The sequence below is a fragment of the Magnolia sinica genome, chromosome 2 (assembly GCF_029962835.1).
Source record: "Magnolia sinica isolate HGM2019 chromosome 2, MsV1, whole genome shotgun sequence".
Taxonomy (NCBI): domain Eukaryota; kingdom Viridiplantae; phylum Streptophyta; class Magnoliopsida; order Magnoliales; family Magnoliaceae; genus Magnolia; species Magnolia sinica.
The window spans coordinates 26123735-26146240 of NC_080574.1; the positions used below are offsets into that span (position 1 = coordinate 26123735).

General features: G+C 41.8%; 1 protein-coding gene across 5 annotated transcripts in view; it reads left to right on the plus strand.

Annotated features, from left to right (window-relative positions):
- LOC131236747 (regulator of nonsense transcripts UPF3-like) overlaps positions 1-22506 on the plus strand; it is a 46049-nt gene that overhangs the window by 17764 nt on the left and 5779 nt on the right. For 4 of the 5 annotated variants that reach the window (XM_058234149.1, XM_058234147.1, XM_058234148.1 and 1 more), the window contains exons 7-11: positions 145-295; positions 13887-13987; positions 14285-15068; positions 15180-15295; positions 15397-15448. In XM_058234149.1, the coding sequence (XP_058090132.1) occupies positions 145-295; positions 13887-13987; positions 14285-15068; positions 15180-15295; positions 15397-15435 (1191 nt within the window). In that variant the 3' untranslated portion in view covers positions 15436-15448. The remainder of the gene's footprint in view (positions 1-144; positions 296-13886; positions 13988-14284; positions 15069-15179; positions 15296-15396; positions 15449-22506) is intronic. The other variant, XM_058234150.1, reaches the window with a different exon arrangement.

Here is a 22506-nt window from a genome sequence, read left to right on the forward strand (position 1 = left end):
CAGTTCCATGATCTTGCGCCCTGATATTCTTCTATTGCCTCTGACTGAGCTGTCCTTAGGTTTAATTTGTTTTTCCCTAAATGCATGTGCTGTGAGATGATTGAATTAATTGATGATTACTCATTTGTCATGTTTGGTCTGTAGTATGTTTTAAGGGACAGCAGTATTAAGAATGCAAGCAGCAAGGAGAAGCCAACTTACCTTTTAGTGCCAAGGCGAGATGAGCAGCAAGTTTCAGATAAATCCACTTCGTTAGCTGCTGCAACTGAAACAGAAACATTAGAAGACGAAACCGGTACAGCTGGCAACTGAATCTTGTATTCTTCTTTAGTTCCACCACAAACTTCATGCAATTATAAAGTATTTCTGATTTGATCTTCAAGGTAAAGAGGTACTGTAAAATAGGCCTTGCATGGTCTACTTGCATTTTTTCCCTGCAAATGTCATATTTTGCCGGATGAGTGGAAAAAAGATAAGGCTTTCTCGAATTTCTTTACCAATTTGCATATGGTACTCACTACGCGTTCTCAACTTAAAACAAATTTCATCTAAAGTTGAGTCTGCTTGTTACATAGCCTATGGCCCTGTTTGGCAGATACCCAAAAATGAGTGCACCTCCATTTTGCTAGATAGTGATTATGTATTAGAGATCTTGATCTCTAATGCACAATGAGTTATAACGTATTAGAGATCAAGATCTGTAATACATAATGCCCATTAACTAAAATGAGATGGACTTGTTTTTAGGCGTCCACGAAACAGGCCCTAAAACTGTATTGCGTTATGTAAGTGAACAAACTTAACAGTTGACTTTCTTGTGGTTCATGTGCTAGCTCATCCTATGTTTTATTAATGGATAATGGTAATTCATTTATTTTTCATGGGTGACAAGAACCTAATAAAAATGAAGCAAGAAAAGATACAAAAACTATGGGGATAGGGTGATGAGAGGTCATCTTCTCAAGAGGATTAGGGTTCATTGCCCCAAATTTACCATCCCTCAATGTATGAAAATATGGTCCATTGAAATTCCCTCGTTTCTCAAACACAGAATGCACCTTTTCCCATCACCACCCTTCTGTAAACTTGCCAACTCCTATTATAATGGCTTCTCACTACAACATGAATCCTCCCAGAATCTTATTCTGTCACCTCTCCCAATATATAGAGAACTGCTTTGGAGATAAGTTTCCCCACCCAAAAAAAAGGCTTTCCATAACCCTAATGCCTTCTACTGATATGATTTCCTTGTAAACCAGCCACCTTCACGGTCATCATATTTACTGTCAATTGCTTGCTTCTAAAGGAAATAATTTTCCCCAAACCTCCACAACCACTTGCCAAGGAGAGTGAAATTCATTATTTTCACTACCCTATCCTCACACCCCTTGTTTATGAGCCGCTCACACTTTTCCCCAATGCACAAATTGGAATTTATGTTTATTATTCGTACCTATCCAAAGGAAATCCCTTTGCAATATTGTCGGCCGTAGTCTTACCGTGCAATGAATAGTGATGTAAAGTAGGTCTGCATGTTAGGAAGGGCAGGTTCTAATGTGTAATACGGCTCCCTATAGACTAGGATCCACTCTTTCACAGTGGGAGTTTTCTCTCATCCTTTCAATGACGACATCCACAAGGCGTTTATTTGGCTTCCCCACAGGAAGAGGGAGACCTAGATAGACTGAAGGCAAGCAACCAGCCCTATGACTGGAGACTTCTGCCAACTGTTCCATTCCTTACTCCAAATCCAATCAAGCTCTAAGCATTTCTCCTTTTTGCACATTCAACTTCTACTCAGAAGTAGCCTCAAAACGTCTCAATGCTTCCCTAAACTATGACACCTTATTTCCTATCATTGATGCAGAAAAGAATTCTGTCACCTGCAAAGTGGAGATGGGTGACTTGAAATTTCACATGTTTCACCCGAACGCCTCTTATGAAGTCTTCCTTGCAAGCCTTTTCAATAATCTTGCTTAGAGCTTCAATGACTACCATGAACAAGAATGGTAACAGTGGGTCCTCTTCTCAATCCTCTTCCAACCCCAACGAAGCCATTCGGAGATCTGTTGACATTTTGTTCATAATAAATATATTTCCAGTAAGGTCCATCTATGTCGATGAGAGGAAGGATCAAGGGCTACGAGGGTGATGGAAGGGCGAAACAGTTTGACTCTAGAGATAAAGGCAAGGAAAAAATAATTGATACTGGGCATTCAACGATCGATCATGAAGAAGGGGAGTGGAACCCAAGTTCAATCGAGAAGATGGAATCGGATTCCAGTGGGTAATGGTCATGCTTCTTACCCAACCCTTTTTGTTAAGGGTTACCCTCATGGATGGTTTCCCATTAATCTTGAGAAGGTTTTTGGTCGGGCGGGTGCAGTGATGGATGTGGTAATGCCCCAAGACAGAGAAAGCTGAGAATATCGCTGTTTCGCTTTAATCCGCATGAGTAGTGAAGAAGAGTTGGCAAGAGCAGTTGATATGCTTCATGGAGACAGCTTCAATGGCAGAAAACTGTTAGTGCAAAGGGCCAGATTCGGACCTGAATCTTTTACCAATCCACCTTCCCTCAAGTGTCCTTCTCCTAAGCCTAACCTCCTCTCCGAACCCCAACAACATAATCTCCTACCAAGGCCAGCCGGTATACATACTACCTCCTTACAGGGTCATTCATTCAAAGACGCTCTTGTCCACGGAAGCAGTAGCCTTAAGGAGCCTCCTTCAACCCCTCCAGCGATGGAGGAATCCTTGACTGTTCCGCTCCATCAGGGCCATAAGGAGGATGTCGATGATTCATCGAATTGTACAATCACAGTAGACCTGGGGAAATTCGAAAAAAACAGAGCAGAACTCGCCAAATCTGCAGTGATTATCACAAAAGGAGGAGCCTCTATAATAATGGTTAAGGAGTGGATTATAGAAAATACTGGATTTCAATATGGGAACTCCGATTTCAAACCCCTGGGACATAACGCTCTTTGGGTCAGAGTATGTCCAGGCCTCAATCAAGACTTGCTAATGACGGTGGGGAATATACAAACATTAGGTCCAGTTGCCAAGATCGTGCCGTGGTACGAATTCTCTATTTTCGGAAAAGAAAACGTCTGGATCCTCATATGGGATGTCCCACTGGAATTCTAGTATGATGAATTTCTCCTATCGGCTGCTTCAAGCTTGGGCTTCCTTCTTGAAATGGATTCTAAAACTCAGTTAGGGGTGGAACTAGGTGTTATTAGAGCAAGGGTAAGGAGGAAGAAAGGCACCCCTCTTCCCGCTCACATACGAGTTAAGGTAGACAATCGGATCGTCATGCTTCCTGTTCAAAAGGAAACCCTTGATTCCGATTATCTTAGGTGGGGAGATGTCTGGAGAGCCAGGGACCTCGCGAGCTTCTCGCCGGAGCAGATCCAGGTGAACCGTGGAGAAGAAGGTGCTCAGTCTCCGTGCTCGAGCGGAGCACCAATGTAGCTTGCTGTCAGATCGTCTGCAGCCGTATTCTTTCGCGACAAACATCCGTCAACTTCAGAGACACACGGCAGATCCCCGTTCGCTCCCTCATTCCGTATCGCAGACGCCACCTTTTCCTTAGGCGAGAGGCTTCGGCGGCCTCCTGAGATTTCGACAAGTGTAAGGAACGCTGCAGTTTCTTCTCGGATGGACAATCCAATGGAGATGGTGCAAGCACGTAATCAACCCCTTTTTCATCTCCCGATAAGCTTTAATGACGACACCTCATCGATCACCTCCTCTCGACACGTGCCTGTTGCTTTTCCTGAAGAACTCATCAGAGCTATCCACGTGGATGCCCAAGCGTCATTTCCAAGACTTACCTCTCTCAATGAAATCGGGCCAGTGGAAACGGGTCCGTTTACGACCCGAATCCGTCTTTCCCCTAACAAATGGACCTCTCTTAAAGTATCCGAACTCATTCCCCTCAATCCCAATCCATTACGCAATGCTTTCCCGCCCCTGAGACCTGATTTAACCCATACCCGCGTTAAATTTCCACCCCATATTCTATCCCCATCCTTCCACAACCATGACCCAAATCCCATCGGGGAAGATCCTTCCCGAGGGGAATTATCGGAGTCTCTTTTCAGAGTCACGGGGCGTTTCATCCAATCCTTCGTCTCCAGTCAGCTCAACATCCCAGAGACAGGATTGGGCAGATCTGGGACCTTTAATGCTGTTCCAAGAGGAGTGTCCTAGCGATGTCATAATTGCAGAACCTCTCCAGATGTGTGTAGAAATCCCCCATCAACAACAGGAAGACAATACGATGGTGTCTACGGATAGCAAAAGCCGAGAGGAAATCTTCGATGAAATACAAAACAAGAGATGGATCAAGGATGCAGTCGGCCATGTTGGTCGGTTGCTGGGCTTATCATTTGGCAACAGGTCAGAAGACTACACTGGCCTTTTCCAATACATTGAAAACAGGGGAAGACCCCTTCCCCCATCAAAGACTCCGTCTAAACAAGCCAATCGCGCCTCTAGTAACAGAGAGCTCCTCAGCCTTCAATCTCATTCGGCAACAACATCTGCGTCTAATTCCAGACGCGGACGAAAGGGTGCTCGGGGCAGCGTGGTTCCTCAATGAAAATCCTCTCCTGGAATGATTGAGGGGTCGACTCCAAGCAGAAGCGGAGTCTGATTAAGGAATCCATCAGGAGAAAGAATTCGGATATCTTACGCCTTCAGGAAACCAAAGTTCCCATTTTCTTTTATAGGCTCCTGGCTACGCTATGGTACGCCGACGACGCCAATTATGTGACTCGGGATGCAGATGGCTCGTCGGGAGGTATCCTCATCGCCTGGAAATCGTCAAAGTGGGACTTGCTGACTTTGTTTACAGGTGTTTTTTCGGTAGCCATCATTCTCCAAGATAAGTCCTCCAATTTTCGCTGCCTTATTGTCATTGTTTATGGCCCTAACAACGATTCTGTTAGGCCGAATTTTTGGGACGAAGTGATTGTTACTAGACAGTCATTTTCATGTCTATGTTGCTATATGGGTGACTTCAATGTGGTCCATTTTGCCGAGGAACATTCCCGTATAAGGAGAACAAATTCGGCCACGCTTGCTTTCTCGAATTGGATCCAGCATCATGAACTGGTTGATCTCCCTCTATCTGGTGCCAAATTCACCCGGTGTAATGGGCGCAGAACTCCAATTCAATCCAGACTCGACAGGTTTCTCCTATCCACGGATTGGATCAAGGCATTTCCATCTGTAAATCAGACTGCTCTCCCTAGAATGACCTCCGACCATTGTCTGATTCTCCTCTCGCTGGAAGACAAAAACTGGGCCCCGAAACCGTTCATATTCAATTCTGCCTGGCTCGCAATTGATGGCTTCAAACAGAGAATTGAGGAGTGGTGGTCGTCCTTTTAGGTGGATGGATTTGCGGATCACAGGCTGATATGCAAACTCAGACTCCTAAAGGAGAAAATTAAAGTTTGGAAGGAAGAAGAATTTCGAAAGAGAAATCTTGAAATCGAAGCGCTATTTTCTAAACTTCATCATATTGACTCTAATATTGAAGGCGATGATATCCCTGTGGAAATTCTGTCTAGACGTATCCAGAATATTCAATCTATCTCATCCAGAGCCCTTGAAGATGAATTATCCTGGAAGCTGAAATCGAGGGTGAGGTGGATTTCCTAGGGCGACAAAAACACCAAGTACTTTCATAACATAGCTAGCATGAAAGCTCGGGCCAAAGCCATTCTGAGCATCATGGTCGATGGAAGATAGGTCGACGATAAAGATGATATTGCTGCCTGCGCGGTTGCTCATTTTAGCTCCGTTCTTTCTTCTAAGGGATGACATAGACCTTGCCTCGATGGTATCCCTTTCCATTCCTTTCAATCTTCGGAAGCGGAGCTGCTGGATGTCCCTTTCTCTGAAGAAGAAGCTAAAGCGGTGATAACTGCGATGGGAGGAGACAAATCCCCGGGACTTGATGGCTACCCTATGAGCTTCTTTCAAACTCTATGGGACATGGTCCGTTCAGACATTATGAACTTTCTGCAAGAATTTTACTCCAGGGGCAAGTTATCCAAGGGCCTTGGTGCGTCATTCATTGCGCTCCTTCCCAAAGTTGCCGGCGCTAACTCATTCTTCGAGTTCAGGCCCATCAGCCTGATCGACAGTCCTTATGAAATCTTGGCCAAAATTCCGTCTACCAGATTATCGATAGTCATGGGGAAGCTCATCGCCAAATACCAGAATGCTTTCATTAGGGGAAGACAGATCATTGACGGTGCTCTGACAGCAAACGAAGTCATTCACACATGCCATAGGTCTAGGAAGAAATGCATTTTTTTTTTTTCAAATTGGATATCGAAAAGGCATATGATCTCGTCGATTGGGGATTTTTATATTAGTTAGATCGGATGAGTTTTGGAGATAAATGGAAACGGTGGATCAAAACTTGCGTCGAATCGGCCCACTTCTCTGTCCTATTAAACAGTGTTCCTAAAGGTTTTTTCCATTCCTCCAGAGGGTTACGTCAAGGTGATCCTCTCTCACCTCTCCTATTCCTGATGATTGGAGAGGCTCTGTACCAAATGCTCCTCAAGGGTGAAAATGCTGGCCTCCTCAAAGGAATATCGATGCCAGGTGTGAGTATGCCGATCTCCCACATTCAACTTGCCGATAACACCCTCATCATGGCTGAGGCAGATTTAGATTACATGGAAAATCTACAAACGACTCTGAGATGCTTTGAGGCTGTATCAGGATTGAGAATCAATATGGCCAAGTCCAAAGTTTTTGGCGTCAACTGCTCCAATGAGGATTTATCTTCTTATGCAGAAATCTTTGGATGTTCGCCCGCCTCGTTCCCCACTTCGTTCGTCGGTCTTCCGCTCGCGATAGGCCCCCCTCCGAAGTCTATGTGGGACAAAGTGGTTGAGAAATTTCAGAAGTTGCTCGCAAGATGGAAATGCCACTATCTATCTATGGGGGGAAGGCTCACCCTCATAAAAGCGGCGCTGTCCAACATCCCCATTTATTTCATGTCCCTGATCAGATGTCCGTCCTCAGTCCTGGATCGTATTGATAAATTGAGAAGAGACTTTTTATGGTGCGGTAAGGAGAATCAGAAGAAACTCCACCTGTTGCACTGGAAAGAAGTCTGCACCCATTTCCAGGATGGTGGTGCGAGCATTAGAAGCCTATAGGTAATGAATCGCGCCCTTTTAGGCAAGTGGTCTTGGAGGTTGGGATTAGAGATGGACGCTTTATGAAATACGGTGGTCAAAGGAAAATACGGTTCTTTCCCTGGGGGTTGGTGGACAAAAGAATCCTCAGTCTAGAGAGCCTCGTTTATCTGGAAGGGTATCCTACGCGCTAAGAAGGCAGTGGTTGAGAATATTGGTTTTCAGCTAGGGAACGGAGCTGCAATTAGAGTTTGGGACGACCATTGGCTGGGAGATACGACCCTGAAAAACAGATTCCCTAACATCTATAGCATCGCTGTCAACAAACATGGTCCAGTTCATTGCTTTTACATACAGTCCGATTTTGGTTTAGTCTGGGAAATAAACTGCAACAGAAATCTGCACGACTGGGAGGTTAGTGAATACATCGATTTGCTCAATTGCCTTTCTAGTGTGATGCCGATCAGGGAAGAGCCAGATAAAATCTTTTGGAAGAGGGATAAAACCGGCCTTTTCTCAGTTACGTCTCTCTATTTGTTTCTCTCTCCGCCCACCTCCCCAGCAACCCTTGCTTTCCCTTACATTTGGAAATATTCGGCTCCCCCCAAGTTTATCTGTTTTGGCTGGCTGGCAGCGAAGAATCGGATTTTAACGATTGACAACTTAAAGAAGAAAGGCATGCAACTCGTCAACATTTGCCTTTGTTGTATGAACAGTGAGGAAACGGTTGATCACTTGTTGGTCCACTGTTCGCTCATTTCCCAAATTTGGCTGGACTTCTTTACTAGATTTAATATTAGTGGATGCATTCCTGACTCCTCCTCCTCCATGTTATCATATTGGCACGGGTTTAAATTGTTGAAGAACAAAAGCTGTATCTGGAGAATGACGATCCTCGCCATCTAGTGGGCTGTTTGGAAGGAGAGGAATGACCGATGCTTTAACAACATTTAATCGTCGGCTCAAGCAGTGGGATCTTTTGCCAAAAAACTTCTTATCGAATGGGTGGTTAACGTGTCTGGTCTCAAGGATTGTAATCTTTTATTTCTAGGCCCGTAACCTTGGTTCTGCTATCTTAGCAAACCTCTTTTGTTCCCTCCTTTTCTTTTAATATCAATCGTTACTTCTTTAAAAATAAATAAATAAAAATAAAATTATTTCCAGTGGGCATTGCTATATGCCTTTTCCATTTCAAGTTTACATATGATACCGAGGTTCCCTTCTTGAAACCTAGAATCAATAAGCTCATGTGCTGCAATAGTCGCATTTTCCATATCAAGTTTACATATGATACCAAGATTCCCTTCTTCAAACCTAGAATCAGTAAGCTTGTGTGCTACAATAGTTCCCATTCAGTATGTGTTCCATGTGCGAAATCTCCATGGGCATTTAGGTCACCATCCCCATCACCTTAGGGGCCATTTGGATAGGAGTAAATGGAGGTAAACAGGTGTAATTGGGAGTAAATGAATGTAAATGGTAATTAAGGTGTGTTTGGATGGGAGTAAATACATGTAAATGGAATGAAATGGGAGTAAATGTGCATGTAAATGAAATCCTCTCTATGAGAGAGGATTTGGAAGTAAATGGGGTGAAATGCCTTTTTGAGCTCCCTTGGAGAGTCACATGTGTAAACAAAGGTGCCACTATGCACATGTCCACCACACATATGTCATGCTAATGATACTTTGAAATAATCCGATGATCGGCTACATCACTAAAATCACACCAAAAGAATGATCCAAACCATTCAAATGATGGCCATATAAATTGACAATTAAAAAAGTTTGCAAGTTGCTTTTTTGTGATCCTTACATTTGTGGCTTACCCGAGGCGCGAAATTTCGTCATTTTTTGCTAAAGTATATATTTCAATGGGCTTATTACAATCATTCTATTAAGTATCACATATGTACACTAAGTTGGGATATTAAAGCTGATTTGGGATGTTGCATATATTCCTGCAAATATATTGAAAAATTCAAATGCATTCCAATTCCTCCCATTTACTCCCATCCAAACACAACTCATGTAAGCCATTTACTCCCAATTCATTTACCTCCAATCCCATTTCCCATTTACCTCCAATTACCAGCTCCCAAACGAGCCCTTATTGAGTCTTGTGGCCAGGATCTTTGCTAGAATTTTGTGCGGTTCACTTATCATGATTATTGTCCAAAAGTCTTTTAGGCTTTCCCCTCCAGGTACAGTCAGTGTCTGATGCCCCAAGTTCAAAACAGACCCCTACTGCAGAAGTCTGTAAAGTCAAACAATTTTCCTTTTATATTCTTCCAAAAAACTTGATGGAACACAATCGGGACTGTTTGAGTCAGGAGCCTTATCTGTCCACAAGTCCCAAACTGTTTTCTTCAGTTCCTCCTCCAAAGGTAGGAAAGGCAGTGAGACTAACGTTCAAAAGCAATGATAAAGATGTGGATGCTTTGTACCATTTAATGGAAGAGCAGACGAAGTTGAACAATGGGGTGAATAAGCAAACTGGATAGAAAAATTCAAAGCAGGGGTAAGAAAGATGCTTAATCTCCATCTTCTGTGAATGATGATCACCAGGAGGGATCCACAATAGGTAAAATGGGTAACAAGGGAGATAGAGTCCTCATCAGTTATTCTAGCAAAGCCCCGAAAGGTTCCAACCAGGTTAAGGGAATCATTATTTGTTCAAGATGAAGTTGCTATCTTGGAACATTAGACACTTGGGTTGCCTGAACAAAATGTACCCAATTAAGCAAATTTGTAACAAGCTGAAAGTGCATCCGACCACTACCAAGAATACAGAAACTCAGTTCTAGGAAAGGACTGTGATTGGGTGTCCTTAAATGCTATAAGTGCAATTGGGGGCATAGTGATTATTTGGGATTAAGATGTTTTGGTGAAAGAGAACTGTTGTGCTGGTCGGTTCTCCATGTCGGCTCTTGTCAAGAATGTGAGCAATAGTCTTAGTTTAGATGGTTGTTCATATTGGGCTGTGGTCCAATCCAATTGATCCACCTTACTTCATTCTTTTTTGGACTGAATTGGATGGTATCCAAAGCAAATGGAATGCGCCCTGGTGCATCAGGGGTGACTTCAGTGTCATCTGGTTTCCTCATGGAAAGCATAATGGGGCCAATATAATCTAATTGGGTAGAGAAGCATGTGCAAAATTCACATTGTCAATTCAGTAAGAAGGGCTTGCCTTGTTGAGGGCTGATAGGTTTTTGTCTCTGATCAAATGGGATGAATCCTCGCCGTAGTTGCACTATCCTTCTAAACCAGGTGCAGCTTCCGCTTCGAATCATGCTTTGGACTCACACTTCCATGTCCTAGATATTTATGCTTACATTTGAAACAGATGCTTCCCTGCTCCCGCTCCTGAATAAGTTGTCACTTCGCTTCACACTTTTTGCAACTATGTGATTAGACGGTATTCGACATGGTCTGCCTCATTTTGTTTCTTTATCTCTGTCCAATTCTTTTGGAGCCTGCAAGGAATCTTGGGATCCAGACCCAAATCTTTCTGGATTGAACTCGTGTGTCTGGAGGATCGTGACTTTGTCTCACGGCTTTGAAAGATGACTTCCCAAACATATTCAATCTCGCCTCCAACCCCGCCATCCGCGTTGCTAACTGCTTCTCTATATCAGCCAACAAGACGGAATGGTCTGTGGCCTGTAGGAGAAATCTTTAAGATTGGGAGGTCGAAGAATATGTGAGCCTTCTTGAGTATATTTACAGGGTTATTCTAGACATCCATAGCCCAAACAAGTTATTCTGGAAGGCAGATAAATATGTACTTTCTCAGTTAAATCTTTCTACTCTCTGCTGGGCCGTGAGTCAGTCTCTGATGATGATCATCCACCATTCCATTTTTGGAAATATTCGGTCCCCCCTAAGCACGCAGCCTTTGCTTGGTTGGTGGGGATCAAAAAGATCCTCACGGTGGATAATCTGAGAAAAAGGGGAATGCCCATCGTCAACATTTGTCTTTGCTGCATGAAAAATGAAGAATCTATTGATCACCTGCTGCTCTTTTGTCCTTTCATCTATCGAATTTGGACAGAATTCCTCATCTGCTTCAACATGAACTGGTGTTTTCCTAGTTCGGTGTCCTCCCTCCTTAAAGCTTGGCACGAGGTCAGTTTGGGCAAACAGAAGACGCAGCTATGGAGAATGGCAATTATCGTGATCTGGTGGTCGGTTTGGGAAGAAAGAAATGATAGATGTTTCAGGGATATTGCTAGCTCGGAAGCGGTTATTGCCAGTAAAGCTAAGCGCCTTATGATCGAATGGGCAGTCTTCACTGTGGATCTTAAGAATTGTAATTTTGTTTTTCTTGGAGTTTAGTGGTGATTGCTTCCTCGGCGATCTCCCTTCTCTCCCCTGTTTCGTTTCCCTCTTTTCCTCTCTCTTATATATAAAGTGACTTTTCAAAAAAGAGAGAGTTAAAGATTGGTGTTTTCCTTCTCTCCCGAGGGTTGGACAGGATACTGGCTTATGATGAAGTTGAAGCTTCTCAAAGTCAAGATTAAGGAGTGGAGAAAGCACTAATTGGGGTCCCTTGAGTATATACTAATGAGTGCGTGATGGCTGTCATGCAAGCCATTGATGAGGATGGTTTCCTCTCAGAAGCTGGAAGAAATAATCATCCTCAGATAAAGTTTTAACTCGAAAAGAAAGATGAAAGAAGAGGACATAAAGTAGTGTGAGGTATCCATGGCTGTGTGGCTTAAGGAATGGGACAAAAATACAAAGTTCTTTCATGGTATAGCCAACACTAGAAGATACAATCCTATTGGAGTCTTCTTGTTGACAAGGTAATAATTGACAAGTAGGATGCCGTTGTGAAATTTTATTATGAGCTTTTGACTAAAGAGTGGAACAGTCAGAAGTTGGAAAGTTTGGCCTTCGTCCCAATTATTGACACTGAGGCTGCTTGGGTGAAAAGACCCATTGAAGACAAGGTCTGGGAAGCAGTTAAGAGTCTTGCTAAGGACATCGGTGCGTCATTCATAACCTTGCTTTTGAAAAAGAAGAAGAAGAAGATGCAGATAGCTAGAGGGGTGACAGGCCAATTAGCTTAGTAGGGATCCCTTATAAAATTTTAGTATAAGCACTTGCATCCATATGCAGCCTCATCTCTCATGAATGTATCGACGCTAGATATAAGCTAGGAAAACCTGGTAGCATTGTGCAAATTAGATTTGGAGAAAGTTTACAACCATGTTGATCAGAACCTTGTCAATTATATGCTTGCTAGAATGGGGTTTGGGTTAAAATGGAGGAAATGGGTGTTGGAAACTTGGAATGCACAAGTTTGTCACACTTTTTAGTGAATGGGTCCCCCAACCCCTCTTATATTCCCTTTGTAGTGATTGCAGAGGCTCTTAGTAAAATGTTGGACAGTTGAGGAATGTGTTAGTAAATGGCTTCTGGATTAAATATGCAAATTTCCATCTCTCTCATCTTCTGTCTGCTGATGATGCATTGTTTTTTTGCAAGGCAGATACGTTCAAGTTGATGATCAAAGGAAGCTTTTATTTATTTATTTATTTATTTTTTTAAATCTTTTTTGTAGCTATAGTGCTCCCATGGAAGAGATGGGTGTGGATAAAGCTTGTTGATTCCCTGTTAAATCTTTTTTTTTTTTTTTTAAATGTCTAATCATGCCAACTCTTCCTCTTCTGCAAAGGTCTATATGCTGCATATGGAGATATTTTTGCTTTTCGCCTTTTGTGTGATTAGTCTGGAAAGACAAGGTTCTGATGATTGATTAACTACGATAATGGCAAATGGTCATTCCTAATGGGTGTGTCATGTCTTCGGGATGAAGAATATGTTGATCACCTATTCGTGCATTGTAACTTTGCCAACAAGATCTGGTGGAAGTTATTTGATCTTTTTTGTGTTGCTTGGGTGATGCCTTGCGCAATTAAGGATTTCTTTCTTGTGGCAATTTGGCAGCAAACAGGAAACGGACTCTTTTGCAGCTTTCTTCCTAGCTGGTTTTTTTGTTCATTTGGTTTGAGTGAAACAACAGATCTTTTTCAGAATAGATCATATTGGTGGATTGGGTGAAGGCTACTAGCGTACTTGCAAATTATTCAATCCGTGTTTTGACTGGATGATTTCTCATCAAGGGCTTCGTGTTTTCTTCCTTGTTCATTAGAAAATCTAGTTCCTTTCAACAACAACAAGTCAACAACAACAGCAAAAAAGAAGAAGAAGAAGAAGAAGAAGAAGCAGCGATTGATTAGGATTGAACTTACTTTTTATGCAGTTGACCTTCTTGATTCTGATAACCTTTCTTGGTGGCACAAATTTTCGTGTGAACTAGTTGTTTAAGCCATCATTTGTTAGAAATCATGAATTCTGCCTGGTATTAGATGCACCTGCCAGTAGCATTTTCACCAGGGAAAAAATAGGACTGGTGTCAGGTGGCAGCCTGTCATCAAACTTATGCTGAGATACCATGAGAAAGTATCCTATGTTGAAGTAAAGCTGTTTCTAATAGAATGACGAAACAGGGTTAATAAGCCAGCCCCAAATAGTTGGGACAAAGATGGGATGATGATGATTCCTTTTTAAATCATGGACATTCTGTTACCTTTTTGGTGCTTCAGTGTAACCTTGTACCTAATTTCTTAATGTATATCCTTGCCTAATTTTTCTCTATCTGGGGATGTATGTTTTGCAATGTATAATGTTTACTTGATTTCAGTCCCTGTCACTGATGGAACTACTTCTGGAACATCTGGATCCATTGAAACTGGAAAGAGAAAAGTCATCCTTTTGAAAGGGAAAGTGAGAGAAGTTTCTCATGTAAGCATTTGATTCTTCTATTCCTCTTCTCGTCGCTTTTTTTTTTTTTTCCTTTGTTGGCAACAAAATCAACTTATTAAAGAATGAAATAAATATCCCTACTTTTCTTATTGAAGGTTGCTTCCCTGTCATCTCCAGGGTCTTTTTTTTTTATAGTGATTTTTACTTGTGTTATTTGTAGATACTTATATCTTTTATGAAGAAGATTGTTCAAAATACTATTTGTTTTTTTTTTTCTTTCTTTCTCTGGTGTCTAATTATATAATAATTGCTCGAGTCTTTTGGTGCCCTGCACAGGCATCTGCTGCTCTTTCGCAGCAGCAGCAGCAGCATCTAACGTCTCCAGTGAGAAACTCAACAGGTTCAACTGCTTTCAAACAGAACCAGCGACGTGAGGCTAGTGGAAGGATAATCAGAAGCATACTCTCAAATAAGGAGGCTCGCCAGAATCAATCACCTATGGCGCTGGTCCACTCTGAGCAGCATTCGCAGACACTGAATTTAGAGAAGGAAAAGCGTCCACCTCGGCCAACCTACACACGTTCTGTGTTGAAGGATCATATATCTAGTATTGCAGGTCTCCCTGATTGTGAAGCCCAAAGGGGTGTAGTAGATGATAAGTTTGTTAGTAATGATCTGCATACCTCTATATCCACCACTGATAAGCAAGATAGACGCACAAGAAATAAGGATAGACCTGATCGTGGTGTTTGGACTCTTCGTCGTTCAGATGGGCTGCATACCAGTGATGAATCCCTGTCTTCGTCCTCTCTGCCTGCACAGCTGCTCGCAGATTCTTTGGAAGGCATGTCTGTTTCTCAACATGTTGCCTCTGGTATTAGTAAACATGGGGATATAGTGGCAGAGACAGAGAGTAGCAATAATTCATCCTCAGTTGGTGGGAGGCCTTGGAGTCTGGATGTGGGGTTTAATAGTTCTCGGCTAGGACGTGGTAGTAATTCACAGTTTTCATATGATCTTCCATCAAGTCATGGAGAAACGAAAGTTGATGGTGTAGGCAGGAGTGCAGACATTAAAAACATTGGTAGTGGGCGCAGCATTATTTCTTCTATGGAGAATGGTTAGCTTTTTCTTCTATGAACTGATTCTGTATTTTTATCGATCATGTCGTCTGTGATTCTTCTGGTTTCCATTTGCTCTGTAACTGAAAAGTGTTTGGTATTTTGTTTAGGTTCCCATAGACATGGTGGACGGCGTGGCTCAGCACATGGATTGAAGGAAGTTGATAATCTCTCCGAGGGAAAGCTTTCCAAGAGAGGAGGCGCTATTGGATATGGTTCCTATGAGGTTGGTAATACATAATTTTTTCATCAAGTATTCAAATTATGTTTGGTTATATTGCGACATCTTGTGCTTGTAGTTTAATCTCTTAAGTATTGCACCTGCAGAAACAAGTATGGGTTCAGAAGTCAGGTTCTGGTTCTTAATATTCCAAAATTGGTAAGCTCTCTTTGTAAATTTTGATTTGTCTATTGGTGAAAATAAAATTTCAGATTTACATTTACAGTTTTCAAGGGAGCATGCAACAAAAAAGCCTAAGAGGCGCAAGAAAACACATAGCATTTCCTGACAACTTTATTGAAAAGAAAAAAGAAAAAAGGAGAAGAATAACAAAATTCTAAAAACTAAGTGAGCATAGCTGCGATATATCAATACCAAGTGCGATATCGAAAGGGATAAAAGGAAACTGACGCCATTTTGTCTGGAAAATCCTCAAAAACTCACAAAAATTGCTCTCTTTTTTTCTTTTTTTTTTTTGGTTAAAAAAAAATCTTTCTAGTACGTTGTAAGGTGATTTTGACCACTCCACTCTAGTTTGTTGGAAGAAAATCTTTGAAATTTCTGAACTTCTTGGGGTTGGATTCTAGAAGGTGTGCATTTTTTAGTTTTAATTCGTTTTTATATTTTGTAAATAGTGGCAAATGGTAAGAAATTCATGATTCTTCACGTTTTACATAAAAAAATATGGATTTGGAGCTGCAATTTTGAGATTTGTGAGAGATGGGCCAAGTTGTGGAAAATTGGGAAAAAATCAAAATTTTCCTAAAATTTCCCAAATCATTTGCAATCTTAGTGTCCAAACATGAAATCAAACATGTATATAACCTGATCTACACATTCTTAGAAATTTGTGGAGTTTTTGAAAGATAATTAATTTTTAATTAAAAAATGTTTAAAAAATATATTTTTCCGCAACCTTAGTGCGTCTTCTGTTGGGGTAACCTTGGAACCAAAAGGTCCTCCAACAAATCTCCAGTAGACGGATTTTACTGAAAACCTACTAGACTTTTCATGTAGCCACCTCATCGAGTCACTTTGTGATGTTACCGGGCGCACCTTAGCATTTTCAGTAAACTCAACCACTCTTCTACCTCTTCCTCGGATAAATTCCTCCTACAAGGAGGAGCCCATACCATTGAATCACCATGGATTGAAAAAAATGTAGCCACTACTACATTTGACTTTTGAGCAATACCCACTAATTGTGGAAACTTGTCCCTCAATCTTTGATCCCTTGACTAGATATCATGCCAAAATCTTATACCTTCCCCATTGCCCAAAGAAAAACCCATTCTTTCCTAAATTTTAACTTTTAATGAGGTCACCACTTTCTAAAGAGAGGAGGCTCTGTAAAAAGAGGATTTTTGTCCACCTAACATTTTCTTGAAAACCATACTTTCTACAAACAACTTCTCTCCAGAGACTACCCTCATCTTCCCCAAATCTCCACACCAATTTCCCCAAAAGAGCTGAGTTCATAACCTCCAAAGCTCGAAGCCCTGCCCCCCCTTGTTCTATAGGTTTGCACACTTTCTTCCATTTCATAAGATGAAACTTGTGTTTATGTTCCGCCCCTCTCTAAAGAAAATCTCTCCTTATTCTTTTAAGCTACTCTACCATCACTTTCAGACATTTGAACAGTGACATGTAGTAAATCGGTAAGTTTGACATTACCGCTTTAATCATCGTTAATCCCTCCCAAGTGACAAGTGCCTATTCTTCCAAATAGATAGTCTACTAACAAATCTTTCGATAACTTTATCCCATAGATGCTTGGGTGGCTTTCCTAGGCATAAAGGAAGCCCAAGATATGTTGTCGGAAAAGAACATTCTCTACAACTGAAAGTCTTGGCAAAGAAACCCACCTCTTCCTTAGACAAGCCAACTCCCAGGATTTCAGTTTTATCGGAATTCACCTTCAAACTGGATACCACCTCAAAACACACAATGATCATATGAAGATTATCCACCTCGGATGCCTCCGCTTCACACATGAGCAATGTGTCATCTGTGTATTGTAAGTGTGAAACTTGGAAAGGAGAATTGTCAACTTTGAAGCCATGAATTAAGCCGACCTGATCACTTTTGTTGATCATCCTACCCAAAGCTTCCATCACCACCACAAATAAGTACGAGGACAAAGGGTCCTCTTGCCGCAAACCTCTATAAGCCTGAAAGAAACCATTCGGGGAACAATTTATGAGAATAGAAAATTTTGCTGATTGCACTCACCTACGAATCCACAACCTCCACTTCGGACCACAACCCAATCGACCCAACATGTCATGATCATACACCTTTTCAATGTTCAATTTGCCAACTAACCATTTCTTTCATTTCCTATTGTGAGCATCAATTACTTTGTGAACTATCAATGCACAATCCACAATTTGACGCCCCTCAACAAAAGCCCCTTGAGATTTGGAGATCACCTCACCTAAAACCAAGCGAAACCTTGAAGCCAAAATCTTTGCCAATATCTTATAAAGACCTCCCAAGAGGCTAATTGGTCTATAGTCCTTAATGCTCTTTGGCCTTCTTTTATTGGAATTAGTACTACAAACGTTGCCCCAAGTTCCGCTGCTATGTAATCTTTTTCAAAGAATTCATTCATAAACTGAAGTACATCCTCCTAAGTGAGGCCTCAAAGGCCAAAACTTTTGATAGAAAACTATCGGGAAACCGTCTAGACTAGGAGCTCTCTCCCTCTAAATCTGAAACTGCCCCTCTATTTCCTGAATAGAAAAGGATGCTTCAAGTGACTCAGCCGCCTTCGATGATATGGAATCAAAAGGGAGGTTGGCAAGTAGCGGTCTATCCCACTCTTCCCTTGAAAGAAGATCCTTATAGAACTCCACGATAACTGAACTAACTTTCACTTTACCTTCCATCCTGGATCCATTTATCACCACACTTTTGATCTTGTTCATTTGTGACCGTGCACTAGCCACTGCATGGAAGAATTTGGTATTCTTATCTCCCACCTTAAGCCAAAGTGCCCTTGAATGTTGACGCCATTTTATTTTATCCTCTCTCAGCCTTGCGTTAAAATTTGCCCTATGAGTTTCCCTCTATTCCCTTTCATCTTCCAACAGTTCCTCTTCCTTCTTTTACATCAAGCCTCTGAATCTCTTGTAGGATCTGCCGAATATGTCCCATTTTCACAACACTTCTTTTTTCTAGATGTTTATCTTTCCTTTTAGTAATTTCAAATTTTGAAAGAGGGAGAAACCGACCCCACCTTGAACTGAAAAGGACCACCATTCTTTGACCTTGTCTACAAAACCTTCCACTCGTAGCCAAACAAGCTCAAACTTGAAAGGGTGAGGCTCCCAATCTCCCTCATCCACTTCAAGAATGATTGGGCAGTGATCAGATACTGGCTTTGGAAAGCCAACGGATATTTATCTACCCATTTTGCTGACAACGAGAATTGATCCAACTTGGATTGGGTGGCCCTAGCTCGACCGTTTGACCATGTGAACCTCACCCCATCCATAGGAAGATCTACCAACTCATTCTTGTCTATCCAATATGAGAAGTTAACCATGCTTCTAGAATTGTGTCCTGACCCATATTTTTCAAACAGGAATCTAACGACTTTAATATCTCCTCCACCACCCACAGAACTTGCCATTTATTTTTGCATGCATCCAAATCAGCCCACAATGCCTAACGAAGAGATGGTCTATTCAGCCCATACACTGAAGTAAACACCCATATGAATTCTGAATTGACTTCTTTCAACAACAACAAAAGAGAAAACTGCCCCTAGAAAGTATCCTCTCTTGCCCCCACCTCAGAATTCCAGATTATTAATGTACCACCTGCTGATTCAACTGCATTGGCGGATGCCCAATCTTTTGTTTTTCCTTTTCTAAGTGAATCTACCACCCTCCGATCACATGACTCCACTTTTGACTCCTGAAAAGATACCATTTGCGCCTTGAACCTGCTGCACAAATCCCTAATCTGAAGCCTTTTTTTAGGACATCCCAGACCTCGAACATTCCAGCTTATTATCTTCATGACAGAGCTGAACTACCCGCTATTCCCTTATCTGAATTCAGAGGACTGTGCTGAAGAGGAAACGTCATTCCCTACCTTCATCTAGATGTAGATCTTCCGAAGGTAATCTGCCTCTCGCTTCCACTAATTCAAATAATTTGTCATGATTTTGAGGTCTGTCTCCAAAAGTAACTCCCACCATTCGTGCAATCTGCCTCACTTTTGGAATGACCTTATTTGTTCCTAGCGCCATGGATACCAAATCTGCATCTGCGTCAGGGCTGACAATGTCAGTCTGCCGAAGCATCGCCGCATAACGGTATCGCAGACCCTTCCCATTCTGGTATTACCTCTGATTTCTGCGTTATCCCTCCCAGATCTTGGAATTGTGCAATGTTTCCCTTTGTCGAAGTGCCTTTATTTGCTACCTCAATTCCCTCTTAACAATCCGAGACTGGATTTTCCAGATCTTCCTCATTAGAGATAAGCAAAGTATTCTGAGAAGTCCCGCGTGCAAAATTCCTTTCTTCCTCTCCAGCCCCATTTACTGCCTCTGACCGAATCTCTTCTAACTCCGAGATGGCTGCCTTTAAGCGTACTTGTGCCGGTTCTACTTCTCGCAACTGGCCAAAATCGAAAAAGAAGAGGACATACCAAAGAGTTGTTATACACCAAAATTGAAACACGTGCCGTGACTTGAAAAATCCCCCACCTGTGCGGAATATATCACGTGTGTCACTTCCGCCTGTGTCAATAGGACCATGAAAGGCTCACCTACAACAAGTGGAGCAAAAGGCCCGTTTGATATGTCAATTTTAAACTACCATTGCTGTACGACGTCATTGGGACAGATGTCTAAGTTTCTGAAACTTGCATTAACTGCTATCGCTGCCATGTTCTGATCTGTTGCTTGCTCGAGACGAAAAGAAACTGCTTTTTGAGTCTTGGGAGAAGCACCCAAAGAAAGTGATGGCTGTTCATCTTTTTCTCTCTAAAACTTGCTATGCGTCCAACCTTTCTTTAGATAGCGCATTGCACCTTTTTGGCAGCCAATGGGAAATGGACAGCACATCGGCTCTCGGTCCGGTAGTCCGCATGAGTTTCGATTGCTTGCTCCCTGGTCCGGACTCAGAACCACCATGGGAGGCCCCTGCGAGGTTTCTCCGATCGTCTGTTTCTGCTATGGGGAAGGGAAGTATCTTTCAGACCAGCTGCGGGTCCCTGAACCTCTTGCAACAGCCTCACCATGAAGGAACCAGTCCCAACCCTGATTCAAAAGAACTGTGGTATTGATCGGAGCTTCTTCCTTATACAGATTTTGGCAAACAGAAGATTTTCGTAGTTTGTCGTTGCATGATCTACCTCCAGCGCTTCTTCGAAGCAGGATCTGTATCTTTGAAGACATCGTCTATCCATATTTCAAGCAGAAACTCCTATATTTGTAACCATGTTTCTTACCAACCGAACAAGGATCAAGACTCCCATCGCATAATTTCCCTAACCTTTTCACCCAGGAAAAGATTACTTGACATGAAGAAACTATCCGCCGCTTCTTTGGAATCAAGTGATACCTACCAGCTACCACACATCATTTCTTAAACATTTTAGGATGCATTCATGCATTCCTCGGATTAAACCGTGGATCATACCAATCAAATAACTTATTTTCAATTTGAATGGAAATGAAAACATTAGTGAAAAATAAAAACATCAACAGAAATTTTTTTTTTAAAAAAAGGATCTTCATCTATCATCTAATCAAAAAGAATATCTTGAATTAGAGAATCGAAATCAAGAAGAAAAAGAACAGCTGGGTCAAGGGAATCTTGGATCAGATCCATGAAACTGACAAAATGATCTTGAAAAAGATTCCCACGGAATCAGACATTAAAAAACATAGAAAGAAAAGACAATCCAAGAGCAATAAGGAAGCAGAAATAGATTTCTTCCTGAAAAGGTATTTGCTTTTTCAATTGAGATGGGATGATCCTTTGAATCAAAGAATGATAAAAAATATCAAGGTACATTGTCACCTGCTTAGGCTGATAAATCCAAGGGAAATTACTATCCTCTTCTAGATTGCAGCTTTGCTCCAACCACTGTACAAGATCTTTCATTGAAGTTCCGACTTGAACTGCTGCCGCAAAGCTGAATCGAAGCTTCTGCATCAAAAAATCTACCACCTTCTGAGAGATCCTGGTCTCCAGGCCTTCCTCTATTTCAATCTTGCACAAGCCTTCTCCATTTGCTGAATAGAGTCTGTTGAAAGTGTGTTATGAATGCTTGTCTTCTTATTGCTAAAAGTAGATCCCACTAGCACATCTCTGAAAGATCAGGCGTTAACATCCGATTCTGGATGAGGTTTAAAACAGGAATATTCCTCTGTTGGGGGCGCTGCTCTGTAATGGTTCAAGTCAGGTACCCAATCTTTGATTCTACCTGCTTTTCTGTTTTTCATCTCCAGACCAAATCGGGCCTGCAGTTTCTTTCCACTGAAGCTTACTCCATTCAATATCTGTACCTCCCTCACAATCTCATCCTCCTGGCTCATTCGAATAAACGCAAATCCACGGTATTCGGAAGAGAGTCGATCTCATGGGATGGCGACTTCCAAAACTTTCCCAGCTCACCCAAAAACTCTTTCGAAGTTTATTGGGACCCATCGAAGCGGGAAACCAGTCAAATATAAGGTCAGCAGTTCCGTGAGATTAGAGGAGAATAGGAATCCCTTCCTCGTCTCCGCCTTCTTCCGATGGACCACCATCCATCCTTCTGCATTATCTTCCTCTACTATGCCTTTTCCTTTATCTGCATAGTGTGTCAGCTCTTTCGCATCATCGTTCTGGGTCAAAACTATAGAGTTATGATGTCCTGCTCCCTTAAGGTTCTCGTCTTCTTTCTTTCGCCAAAACTTCATCTCACTGAAAATAAAGAGAGGTCTCACCGAAAATAAAGAGAGGAAGTTACAATGGCCACTTTTAACTTGGTGGGCATATGCAATATTGATGCATCCTGACTGTATATCGATCATACTTGCATTAAAGGACCCCACTTTGATTGTGTGGAATAGATGTAAAACTGCCCCATATGTAGGGTATTTTGGGGAATTTAGAGAATCTTTTATGGCATTCAAAATATATGTTGTTGGTGTTATCTTAGTAGAAGCCCATGTTGTTTCAATCTTTTAGTGAGTTTATTAACTCATTGAT